At 45.4% G+C, this 13,069-nt stretch overlaps 1 protein-coding gene across 2 annotated transcripts in view; it reads right to left on the reverse strand.

The window, feature by feature from the left end:
- LAD1 (ladinin 1) overlaps window positions 1–13,069 on the reverse strand; it is a 32,101-nt gene that overhangs the window by 3,927 nt on the left and 15,105 nt on the right. The window contains exons 2-8 of one of the 2 annotated variants that reach the window (XM_069074546.1): window positions 11,678–11,815; window positions 10,014–10,384; window positions 9,442–9,959; window positions 8,382–8,486; window positions 6,162–6,205; window positions 3,392–3,464; window positions 2,975–3,112 (exon numbers count right to left, since the gene is read on the reverse strand). In XM_069074546.1, the coding sequence (XP_068930647.1) occupies window positions 2,975–3,112; window positions 3,392–3,464; window positions 6,162–6,205; window positions 8,382–8,486; window positions 9,442–9,959; window positions 10,014–10,384; window positions 11,678–11,815 (1,387 nt within the window). Of the gene's footprint in view, window positions 1–2,974; window positions 3,113–3,391; window positions 3,465–6,161; window positions 6,206–8,381; window positions 8,487–9,441; window positions 10,385–11,677; window positions 11,816–13,069 lie in introns of both variants that reach the window. The other variant, XM_069074545.1, reaches the window with a different exon arrangement.

Here is a 13,069-nt window from a genome sequence, read left to right on the forward strand (position 1 = left end):
GGAAGGAAGGAAGGAAGGAAGGAAGGAAGGAAGGAAGGAAGGAAGGAAGTTCTGGGTTACAGGGCAACAAAAAGTCTGTGGTTTAGGGATACTGGAGACAACATATCCAGGCACTTTCTAAAGGAAGCCAGACTGCTACAGGCTCTGCCTCTCTCCTGAGCACCTGAGTCAGGGCTCTCTCCCCTTGGCTCTGGCCCAGGCCACACCTGCATGTCTAAGGAAAGAAGGACTACTTGTCAAGGACCTTGTAGAGTGAATACATGGGTAAACAAGGACTTTCCCCTGTCTCAGCTCTCACCTAGTACTCAATTTTGCCCTCCAATAAACAAGTCTGATACTGTATATCACAGCTACTTGTATTGCTACTAAACTATAAGATTCACGAGGGCAGAGACAATGTCTCATCTAAACTTTGCATCTTGTCCCAGTGCCCAAGATAAGTGCTTAATTTTTCCTAAATAACATGGATTATGTCCCTTTGTTAATTTATCCTCACCTAGACTATTGTGGTAGCCTTCTAACTAGTGTCCCTACTTCAAGTTTCTTCCCTGACCAATTAATGCACCCTCCACACGGCTGCCAAAGTGTATCTCCGAAGACATGGGTCTGACCCTGTCACTTTCTGATAAACCCCACTGGCTCCCTTTTGCCTCTAGGGCCATATACAAATGCCCATTTGTCATCTAAAGCTCTTCTCCACATGGCCCCAGTCTACCTTCACAGGCTTATCATCTTCTTTCCTTTCCTTTGCTCTATGATCCAATCAGACTGGCCTCCTCGGTGCTCCTCATGCCTGCCTTCCTCTGCGTGCCTCTCACCCCTGCCTTAGACTCTAGTTTTCTTCAAAACTCAGCCCAAAGGCCACCTGCTACCTAAGGCCCTTCCTGACCCCTGGTCTCAGTAAAGTGCTACCACTTCTCTTCTTCAATTTACTCCATACTTGTTTTATATATGTACGGTTTATTTCCCGTGATAGACTGTGAGCTCCTTGAAGGCAGGAGTTTCATTTTTGCCTTCCCCAGGGCCTAGCACAGTGCCTAATTGGAATGTAGTAGGAAGTTAAATAAATGTGTGCTGATTGCTTTAATGGTATCTGAGTGATCCTTCAAGTCTTATTTATGGAGGTTCTATGAAACTGTCCCTTGGACTCAGGAGGACCCAGGGCAAGGACAGTAATTAAGTGTAAACCTAGTGATTTAAATGGGGAGGAATTCCAGGTGATACTATTCTCATTGGGCCAAACCCTGGAACACTGCAAAACCTCCCAAATGAGATTCATGATGACTTGAAATAGTTTGGTCTCCTTATCCATGCAGGAAAAAAACAAATGGATGGAGAATGCTTATTGTGCAGACCACAAGCAGTCAAGTTGGTCAAGCATTTATTAAGTACTTACTTGGGTCACTAGGTGGCACCATTGTGCACAGAGCACCAGGTCAAGAGTCAGGAAGACTCATTTTTGTGAGTTCAAATCCAGCCTTGGACACTTGCTAGCCCTTTGATCCTGGTCAAGTTGCTTAACCCTGTTTGCCTTAGTTTCCTTACCTGTAAAATGAGCTGGAGAAGGCAATGGCAAACCACTCCATTGTCTTTGCCAGGAAGACCCCAAATGGGGTCAGAAAGAGTCAGATGTGACTAAAATGACCCTACTATGCACCAGGCATTATAGTAAGAGCTGGGGATATGGAGAAAGGCAAACAAGAGCTCCTATTCTCAGAGAAATCACAGTCTAAGATGCAAACAATTATGTTATATACAAACAAGATATAAAGATGTTATATATAAACAAGATATAAATAACATAAATTTAAAACAATCTCAGAGGCAAGGTGTTAAGATGGAGGAGGACTGGGAAAGCTTTCTTCTAGAACTTTAGCTGAGCCTTGGAGAAATCTAGGAGGTGGAGAAGAGGAGGGTGAGCATTCCAGGCATGGGGGACAGACAGTGAAAACAGAACTGGATGAACAGTCCACAGAGCCAGCCCATCAATAGCTACAGCCCAGACAGATAATGCAGATGGATAAGCTGGATCCAGACCTAAGCAGAAGGAGATCCGGCTGGAATGCCTTTGGGAATTTATGCAGAACTTTCAATAACTCCCAAGCTCCTCTCTGAGATAAAGGCCTATCTTTTTTAATGTTGATATTCTTCCTGAGTATTTGAGCAGTCTTCCTGTGCCTCTCTGTGACTGAGAGTCTTGGTTAGAGTGACACAGTCTCAGAAAAATTAAATTCCCCCCAATGTCAATGAAGAAGCACATGGTGGGGATGAGTTGGCTCTAATAGGAGATATAGCATAAAGAAGGAAGAGGAAAAGTCAGGATCATAGGAGCCTAGATTTAAAGTTGGAAGGCACCTCAGAGATAATGGAATCCAATGCCTTTGTATTGTGGGTGAGGAAATTGACTTGCCTGGGGTTTATTTTACAGGTAGTAAATGTCTAGAAGTCAGAATTTGAACCCACATCTTATTGACTCCCAATCCAATCCTCTATCTACTTATAGCTTAGTACAATGCCTGGCATATATAGTAAGCACTTATTAAATGACTAACCATAGAATGCTGCCTGTATAATGTAGCAAAAGCAAGGTAGAACCTGTCCCAACACCCCATGGTGTTGACAGGGCTCTAGGTGTTGGGCCAGTGATGGTGTATCTGGGTTGTGTCAGGAGGATGCCTTAGAACATATACCTAAGATGATTTATACTTTGTGTACCAATAATTAGAATTCAGTCTGATAAAGGATATTTCTTTTGCAAAGCCTTGTTTAAAATGTATTCCCTATCCCCCTTCACTCCTGCCTCAGAATCAGGATTGTTCCAGAATATGCAGGAGGCTTGGTTGTCACAGGCATACCACCCCACTTCTGGAGTTGTGGAAGGATGGTGTTTCCTTCCCTGCCTCCCCACTCCAGGAAAGAGCCCAGATGGAGGAGAAATCCAGGCAGGGAGAATTCCAGCATGGACCTTCCTTACCTTCCTGCTCAGAGCTGGGTCGGCCCTGCTATTCTTGATCTGCTCCTTCTCAAAGAGGCTTCTCTTACTGGCCACTCCAACAGGAGCCACAAAGAATTCAGTCCGGGAAGAACCTGGAGACCTGACAGATTCTGATCTCTGGGAACAGGGAAAACAGAAACCTTTCAGTCACCCTGAAGCAAGGGTAGTGTGTGAGATGGATCAAAGGATGGGGAGGGATGGGAGGGATAAGGGAAAGGAAGATGAGCTCCGTAAGTACCAGGGACTTTGGCATAAGTGATACCCCCCCTTACTCCTCCAGAGGTTTTTTTTTTTCCCACCTGTATACCTGGATTGCTCCTGGGCCCCTCCACCAGCAGCTCTAGAAGAGGGCCCTGCCCTTCCCCCACATATCTGGGTCTGTTTCTGCCCACTCACCTGTATAGCTGTGTGGTATCTCTCCAACTTCTCCCCTAACTTGACTGTGTTGCTTGGAAGCCTCACACTGGCACTGGGAGGAAGAGGAGGAGGAGAGTATAGCAACAGAGAAGAGCTGGTTAGAAGCCCCACCAAGACCAAGTCTCTGTTCTGTGTCCCTGGGAATGGGAGACAGAAGGTGGGGGTTCCACATCAACCAATCTCTCCCCTTCTACCTCCCCAAAGGGCTGAAACCATTAAGAGTGCCGTTGTGCACCCATCCTGCCACCTGGTGCCAGAGATGGGCACTTGAGGGACTCTGTTGATTTATAACTCCCCACCTGAACCTGGAGATGGTATCTGACTCAGCTTTTCCTCATTGGTTCTCCCTCTGCAAATCTAGTCTGAGAACAATGACTACATGGGAAAAAACATTGAGAACAAGAGACATTCTTGGGGTGGGAGGACCCCCCCCCCCCAGAGCAAAGCTAGCTGTGCTCAGTAGACTGTAGAGGAATCTGTTCTGTTTGTACTTTAGGAGTGAAGGAGAGGGAGGGATAAAGGGAACAATGTGTCTTTAGCTTTTTCCTTAATGTATGTGCCCATCAGACTGGGGACTCCTTGAGTGAGGACTGCATTTCCAGCCTCAGACAGGGAGCTTCCTAAGTACAACAATAGGAAAGCCTCCACCAAAGTGGAAATCGTCTAAGAACAAAGGGTCACGCTCCCCTCTTATGCTGCATCCGCCACTCTCCAACCCTTAACTCAAGACATAGACAGTTCTCAGTATGGCAGAGTGACTTCCACTGATCTATCCTTATCCAAAATCCAAAATCCCAGAATACCTCTCCTTGGGGTAGAAAGATGGAAGCTAGAAATGAATAAGTCTTGGGCAGAACTCAGCTATCCTATTTAAGGGCTTTTCCTTAACTGTCTCTGAGGCATTACAAAACCTTCAACTTCCTACCTGCCTCCTGCCCAGTTCTCCTCAAAGTCCTCTTTTAGACAAGCCCTCTCCTCTTCCCATTTCTGTCTAGTTCTTCTCAAAATTTCCCTTGGGTTGATCTCCCTACTGACCCTCCTAGTACAGTACTACAGCCCTCCTAGTCTCCTCCCATCCATCAGTCCTAGGGACTGCCGGGCAGCCAACATATGTCCCTCAAGACAGAACCACAGTCCCACATTCAATCCATAACTTGTCAAACCCTTCACTAAAGAAAGGAGCAAGGATTCTGTCTCAGGACAAAAAGAGCCCTGGTTGAAGAACATCAAAGCTAAGCAACAAAAGGAAAATAAATGGCAATAAACTCTGAGAATTCATTGGTTCAAGATGTACATCAAGTGCCACAGGCATATACATAGACAAATTTCCCTTATTCACAGATCATTTGTGATCTGTGACTGCATCACTTCTCTGCTCAAAAACCTGTAATGGCTCCCACCTTCCATAGGAAATGAGAAGTCATCTAGTATAGAAAGTATAAAGTCTTGGAGTCTAAAGATTGGGCTTGAGCTCTGGCTCTAACAATTCAGCTTAACAGCTCTCATCCTCAGTTTTCATATCTGCAAAATGAAGATGACATTAATATTACACTACGTGACTCACAGAATTGTGAGGAAATTGTATGAGCCGCGATCTGCTATCTAAATATAGCCTATTATTACAAATGAGCCACTCGGTGGCCATAGTGAATAGAGTGTAGGGAGGGCCAAAAGTCAGGAAGATCATCTTCCTGAGTTCAAATCCAGCTTAATACACTAGCTATGTGACCTTGGGCAAGTCACTTAACTTTGTCTCAGTTTCCTCTTCTGTAAAGTGAACTGGAGAAGGAAATGGCACACCACCCTAGCATCTTTGCCAAGAAAATCCCAAATGGGGGCATGAGAAATCAGACATGACTGAACAATAAAACTATTATAAATAAAATATCCAGATTTTCTTTCTTTCAAGGACTTCTATAAGCTGGCAGCACCTTACCTTTCCAATCATCTTTTATACTATTCCCCTACATGCTCTGGCTACAAACCAGGGGTCCTTAAGTATTGTGCAATCCCAGATTCCTATGTTTGCTGTCTATTTCTGGAGTACCTGTTCACCCATATTCCTACCCATCCTCTGAAGCCCAGCTCAGATGGTACCTTTAAATCCCCTTCTCCTCCAAGGTCAGTAACAATGATAGGATAAAAGATTCCACCAAGTGAGGCTAAGTGATTTCTAGACTGTAAGTAAGCCTGTGAGGGCAGGCACAGTGTCTTGGTTAGTCTTAGTATTCTCTTTAAAGTCTAGCACAGTACTCTTGTATACTGCAGGTGCTTAATAAATGCTTGTTGACATTACTGAAGTTGATTCAAAAAGAATTTCAATGATTTCATTAGGGAGAAAATCAGAGAGGGTACCTAAGAAATATTCTTTTCCCTCCAAGTGACATCGGAGACAGCAAGCAGGCCCTTCCCTACACTTCCTAGTCTGAATGGACCACTGCTCAAATCCAGGGTGGTCATTCTTGTCATCCCTTCTCAAATCCTATACAACTTTCAAGGCTCAGCTTGCCCACCCCTTTGCCAGAAGTCCTCCCAGAACATTCTAGCCTACACTGACCTCTTCCCTTCTGTGACTTCCCTTCAGGTTTATTCCCAGAATCCCTTCTTTATCACTGTGAGTTTTGTCTTCCTATTATGTCCCTGAACACTGGGGTCACATAAGACTTCTCTTATAATCACATATAAAGCTGGACACAGAAGTATTTTAGTAGATATAAAAGAGAGGGGCAGACCTTCCCCAAACCCTTACCTACGGGTAAACGTTGTCTCTGGGTTTTCTTTCCTGGTGTTCATCTGAAAAGAGAAAGAAAAAATGTTAGTGGGCAAGGAGCACACAGAAGACTCACCTTAAGGGGTGTGAGTCTCAAACCTTTCCATCCCTATTAGCCTACCTTTTATCCCCATTACCTATGCGTACTACCTCTTCACTGGAAAGGAAGAAAAATCTGGCCAACTGTTCACAAAGCTTCGTGGGAGAAGCAGCTTTCATTGCCTACTCCTGAATCCTGGTCTAATTAGAGAGTGAGGCTATAAGCAGTAAGGTAGTGCTGGGGAAAGAATACTGCTGCCCTTACTCCTTACCTTCTCCTGGGTCAGGGAGAGTTCTGTGGTACCAGGTGGGAGCTCTGTGTGTGTGGGGGGCGGGGAAGAGTTCTGCGGTAGGGGGTTATAAGGTGGAAAGGATCAATAATTTATTTAGAGGCCATTGAGAAGTATAGGATATTGAGTGGGATGTGTTATTAGTTATAATTAATTAAAGAATTAATAATCTAATTACAGATTGAGTTTTTAAGCCTGATTATAAATGATAAAATAATACTTTACCAAACAAAAATTACTAATGATAATACTTGACATTCATATGCTACTCTAAAGTTTGCAAAGCACATTGCAAAATCTCAGATAGCCCCTCAATAAACAGGTAAGGCAGGTACTATAGGTACAATTTTACAGATGTGAAAACTGAGTCTTAGAGAGGGTAAGTGACATTCTCATAATCACACAGTCAGTAGGTAGAATTTGAACCAGGGTCTCCACTCATTCTAGGTCTAACAGTCTTTGTACTACCACAAACTTTCTCACACGGTACAAGTCAGGAAATCTATGGAAATAGGCATGGGTTATATAATTAGGTTTATATAGCATGGGGGAGAGGGAGTCATGGCTTAGGAATTAATTATATGATTGTATGATCCAGGTTGGGAGTTCTGTTGCGTAGTGAGGGTGGGAATTGTGTGGTAAGGCATGGCCTCAGGGAATTGTTTCCTAGAATCATAGGATCTCAGACTTGGAGTTGAAAGGGACTTTAAAAGGACATCCAATCCAACCCCCCATTTCATAGAAGAGGAAACTGAGGCTCTGAGAAGTCCAGTGACTCACCCAGGCTCCTATAGGCAAGTGAGTGTCACGAGATGGGACTGAAGCCGGCATTCTATTATACCAAGATGCCTGGTGTGAGTGACAGTTACATTGCATACAATGGGGATTTTGGGTAGGGATATGAGATTTGTTGTTTGTCCTTCGTTTTCAGAGGATCGATGACATCACAGGCTGATGTCTTGACTTGTGCATGAATTGGATTCTAGTGAGGCAGAGCTGCACAAAGTTGCCAGTCTCACTATCTCCTCCAGAGTTATCCAAGTCTAGTGTGGCAGGACAAAAGTCAAAATGGCCCAGGGTGCAGCGGATAGCCTTGGTGTCTTCCGTGCCAACAAGCCTGCTTCAGCCGCTGTAACAAATTGTTCTCACCTGCCCATTCCACCAGGCAAGTCTTTACATGACTTGGTTTAGAGGCCATTTGGCTCAACCTCTTCATTTTATAGGTGAGCAAACTGAAACCTAGAGAAACCAAGTGATTTCTAGACTGAAAAATCTATGAGGTGGGGGAGCTGTGAGAGGGAGGGAGGGTAGTTGTGTGATAAAGGATAAAGTCAGCCTAGCCCCACATCAGCCACCCCCAAACACATGATCTGCCCAGTAACTGGCCTTCCTCATCAGGTGTGGCTCCCTGTGTTAGAAAACCCTGTACTTATCACCTAAGCACCAATTTGACCAGTTAGGACCTCCAGGAGCAACTGATTGCTCATTTTGATTTTATCTTATTTTTCTTTTTTCCTTTTTTTGGAGGGGGAAAGGCAAGGCAATTGGGGTTAAGTGACTTGCCCAAGTTCACACAGCTAGTAAGTGTATCAAATGTTTGAGGCTGAATTTGAACTCAGGTCCTCCTGACTCCAGGGCCAGTGCTCTATTCACTGTGCCACCAAGCTCCCCTATTTATCTTATTTTTAAAGGGATTCTAGTCTTTCCTATAGTCACCCATCTATGTCCCAACTCTCTTCCCATCAGGAAGATCTTCTTTGACTTTTGTGCTATTAAAAGTACCCATTTTACCCAACTTTGCCATGCAAATGGAGACAAGTGGCCTGTAATGCTCTGGTATAGAGACTTTCCTCTCTCCCCTGACTCTTACCCGAAAGGAGATGGTCCTGGGGCTGGAACGGGTGAGGGAGCTGCTGTAGGTGACCTGGCTGGGAGAGGTCAATTCTGTTCCTGCCTCTTTGCTTGGGATCCTCACCTGGAAGAGAGAACAGAAGGTGTGCCTGGTCCTGGAGCACTACTGGACTCCTGTCCCAGCTCTTTGAAGCCTTATACAGATGCTAGAGTGGGTCCCTATAGGAACCCTAGACTTAGCCGAATCCCTTTCTGGTGAGGAAAATAAGAAATCATGGAGTTTGAAGCTGAAAGGGAACTTAAGAGATTATTCCCCACTGATTTCCTAGTAATGTGGTAAAAGAGAGGAGTTCTTTAGGGAGGACAACGTAGTGGAGGTGGGAGGGCTGTGGTACAGGGTCTTCCCACTCTCGCCCAGCCCAATTCTCCTCCAGGGGACAGTGAGCCACTGTGGGATGACCAGCCTCCAGGGAAGGGGTAAATTCCAATCATATCAGGCCATTAGGAAGACCTCCAGGTGAAGGTGCTCCTAGGTTACAAGTGCTTCTGGTATCAGGGTAATTATTGATGTCCCAGACGGGGTCAATGTAGAAATGTGGGAGGGGAGGGGAGTAACAGACTCTGAGAAAGGCCCACTCTGCTGTCAGGCCCCCTCTGAACTATCCTGTGTCCCTTCCCCATTTGGATGCTCTCAGTCCATACCTGTAATCCCTATAGTGACTTAGTTTGAAATGTAATGTAACCTATGTTTTATTGCATTTTTACTTATTTTGTTTAATATTTCCTAACTTATATTTTAATCTAGTCCAAGGGTTGAACTCAGTGCATTTGATACCTCTGCTCTAAGAAACATGGAAGAGAGAGAATTTTCTAAGGCCAGACCCAGTCAGAGATGTCTGAAAGGCCTTTAAGGATTCCAAAGGCCTCTGAGGGAGGTTGGATGAATGAATGAAAGAGCACTTATTTAGCAATTACTGTGTGTAAAGTATAGTAATGCTGGTTAAAGTGGGGGTACGACAGGAAGTTATGGGGTGAAGGTGGAGGGTAGAGAACGGGGCAAGGACAAAGGTGTCACCTACCTGCAGGGTGAAGGGCTGAAAGCGAGAAGCCACTGCCGGAAATTCTGACTTCCTCTCCTCTCCAGGTCCCTCTGAAGAGGGGGACCTCTCTGAGGCCTCCCTTCTTTTCTGCTCTCTCTTTTCTGGTACATCTCTCTCAGAGTCCTTTTGCTCTTCAGCCTGAACTGGGGGCTGCTCCAGGTCCTGCTTCCCTGAGGCCGTTACTTTTTCCCGAACTGTCCCCTTCTCTGGGGTCAATGTTTTCTCCTGAGCTGATGTCCTCTCAAAAGCCAATGCCCTCTCCCGAGTCGATAACTTCCTTGGGGCTAAGGATTCCTCAGAGACTGACCCTTTTTCTGAAACTGATACCTTCTCCAGGCCTGATATCTTCACTGAAGTCAGTATCTTCTCCCCAGCTGATACCTTCTTTGGGGCCAATGCTTCCTCGGGGACCAATGTCTTTTCTGGGAATGATGATTTCTCAGAAATAGATATCTTCTCTGAAGTTAATTTTTTCTCTGGGGCTGTCTGGTCCTGGCCTGGTGTCTTCTCTGAAGCTCTTCTTCTCCTCTCTGGAGCTGTCTGGTCCTGGCCTGGTGTCCTTTCTGGGGCTGATACTGTCGTTTGGTCCAGTGTCTTCACATGCTTTGTCTCTCCTTCCTCTGAACTCTTCTCATCTCTGGCCCAAGGGCCCCTCTGCTTCTGGCTCAATCTCCGTCTGGGTGGAGGAACCACGTCCTTCTGGGGCACTGGGGACTCCTGGGTGGCTGACCCTGCACTCTCGCTATCTTTTTTCTTCTCTACCTCTGGCTGCTCCTTGATGGTGGACTGGGAAGCCTCCAGGGCTTGCCGTCGTAGCCGCCGTTCCTGCCTCGTTCTTAGAACTGCCTGGAAATTCTCGTCCTCTTCATCTTTGTTGGAGGAATGACGCTTGGGCGTCTCGGCTTCCTCCAGACTTGGGAGCCTGTAAGAAAGGGGTGTTGGGATATTACAGACAATTGGGTCTGCTTCTTGTTCCCTGGACATGAGCTTCTCTCTCTTGTTTATGTGCCCTTGTTCCCTGTGCTTGAAAAGGAAAGCCCACCCTGTACTTCTCCACTGCTGGACCCTTCGCTGCCTTCAAAGCACAGTGTGGGTGTTCACTCTTACAGGGTGCCTTCCCCGATCACCCTGATTGTTGGTTTTCTTTCTGACACCACCACCCTGAATGACTTTGTATTTACTGAGCAGATAGTTTTTATATATTCCTGTCTGTGCACATGTTTCTCCCTAGAAGAATGCAAGCTCCTTGAGGGTAGAACTGTTTTTCTCCCTTTTGGATCCCAAGGGCCTTCTACAGTGCTTGGTGCAGAGTGGGCACCCAATAAATTCTTGAATTTAATAAAGTGGTTTGGAATGAGACTTATGGGGGTGGAAGTTACATGTAGACTTAGCACTGGGAGCGGCCTCAAAGAGCACCCAATTCCTGTTTTTATAGATGAAATTGTAAAACTAAGGATAGACTGGTAAAGTGACTCATCTAAGGTCAATCAGTGACATAGCCAGGCCCAGAATGCAGGGCTCCTAATTCTTATTCCCGTACTCTTCCTACTACACGGAGATTTTTTTTTTGTTGAGTCATTTTCAGTCATCTCCTACTCTTTGACCCCATTTAGGGTTTTCTTGGCAAAGATACTGGAGTGGTTCTCCATTTCCTTCTCCAGGAAACTGAGGCAAACAGGGTTGAGTGACTTGCCCAGGGTCACACAGCTAGTAAGTATCTAAGGCTGGATTTGAAACTCAGGAAGGAGAGTCTTCCTGACTCCAGGCTTGGAACTCCACCCACCACACCACCTAGCTGTCCCAACACTGAGATACCTTTTGGCTTTACTCTTAATCTTCAATTATGGAAAAGAAAGTAGTTTGGGTTAGGATGAGGAGGGAGTCTGGAAGAGTCTTGGGGCACATTTTTCATCACAGTCTCACCTTCTTGCTTCCCTCTCTCCTTCAGCTGGGTCGTAGATTCTTAACCTCATAGAGCTTGGACTGAAAGGGACCTTAGAAGGCATCTAGTCCAACGTTCTCTTTTTAAGATGAAGAAAGTGAGGAGCAGGAAGGTCGGTTGTCTTAGGTCACACAAGGCAGTAAATGCCAGAGAGGGATTTGGACCTGTTTACAGGCTCCAGAACCAGTCACCTTTCCCCTGTGATTCAGAGGGAAGCGAACTCCCTGCTCTCCTTCCCCATCTCCATCTATTTGAGCACAAACAAACACATACCTTTCTACTGCCGGTTGACCTCCGTTGTGGGTGACCTTGGGGGCTTCATCATCTGTGGCTGAGCTCAGATTTCGGTGTCGCCTGCGTCGTTCTCGTTCTTGCTCCTCCTCATCCTCCAACGTCCTTTGCCTTGCCAAGCTGCAATTGGGAAGAAGGAAACAAGGGAGATGAAGGAGGCCTCAGACCACATGAGATGCTGGGGTTGTAGGTTTTCAGGGTAACCCAGTGAGAGACCCAGTAATAACTAGTTCACATATAGCAATTTAGGGTTTGCAAAACACTTTAAGCACATTATCTCTTTTCATATGGAGTCAGAGGGGACCTTCTAATCCAACCCCTAATTTGACAGAGCAGGAAACTGAGGTCCAGAAAGGTTAAAGACATAGTGGCCAAAGCAAAATTGATCCCAGATTCCTTGACTTCAAAGCCAAGGATTTTTCTACCTGAGCATCCCAGTGAACCTAAAAGGCAAATGTTATTATTCCATTTTACATATAAGGAAATTGAAGATAGAGAGGCTGATGATGTGCTCAGGGTCATATAGCAAGCAAGTGTCTAAGGGAGAAGTCAGACCAACATCTTCCTGGCCCCAAGTCCAGTATGAGGTTCACTCTCTCACCACCTTTCAAATAATCTGTGACTATATTATTTTTACTCTAGGGTGATAAATAAAGATAACATGCTCTCTAGGCTTCCATAGGCATTTCTTCCCATGAGTGATCAGGATTGCAGCTACAGTAAGGGAACGGAAGTTGTACTTTACACACAGAGCATCATTGATGAGCATGTTTAAAGTAATTGACTTCTCTGCAAACCACGGAATCCCAGATCCCTGGAATGAGAAGAAGCCTCAGAGGTCATCTAGGACAAACTCTATGCAGACTGGAGGAAGCCAGTCATGAACAATCTAGAGAAATAATCCTCAAATCTCTGCTTGAAGCCTCCAACAATGTGGCAGTCCATTCTAATTGCAGACAGCTCTCACCACCAGGAGAGATGCCTTCTATTCTCTCAAAGTCTTATCTTCCCATAAATCTCACCCATTCCTCAGAAAATTGTATCCTCCTTGGACAAATATGACAAGCCTAAGCCTTCTTCTTTATGATAATCTCAAATATTTGAAAGCAACTATCATGTCCTACCCTGCCCCTCTCACCATAAGTCTTCTCTAGCCTGACATCCTCAGATCCTTGTAAATGATTAAGAATAATTCAGTAGGGGGCAGCTAGGTGGTTCAGTGAATAGAGCACCAGCCCTGGAGTCAGGAGGACCTGAGTTCAAATTCAGATACTTAACACAAAAAACTAGCCATGTGACCCTGGGCAAGTCACTTAACCCCAATTGCTGTGCCTTCCCCCTGCAAAAAAAAAAAAAAAAAAAAAAAGATGAGTC

This window comes from Petaurus breviceps, unplaced genomic scaffold, assembly GCF_028583685.1.
Source record: "Petaurus breviceps papuanus isolate PSGF00001 unplaced genomic scaffold, PetGlider_PUasm1.0 90895, whole genome shotgun sequence".
Lineage (NCBI taxonomy): Eukaryota > Metazoa > Chordata > Mammalia > Diprotodontia > Petauridae > Petaurus > Petaurus breviceps.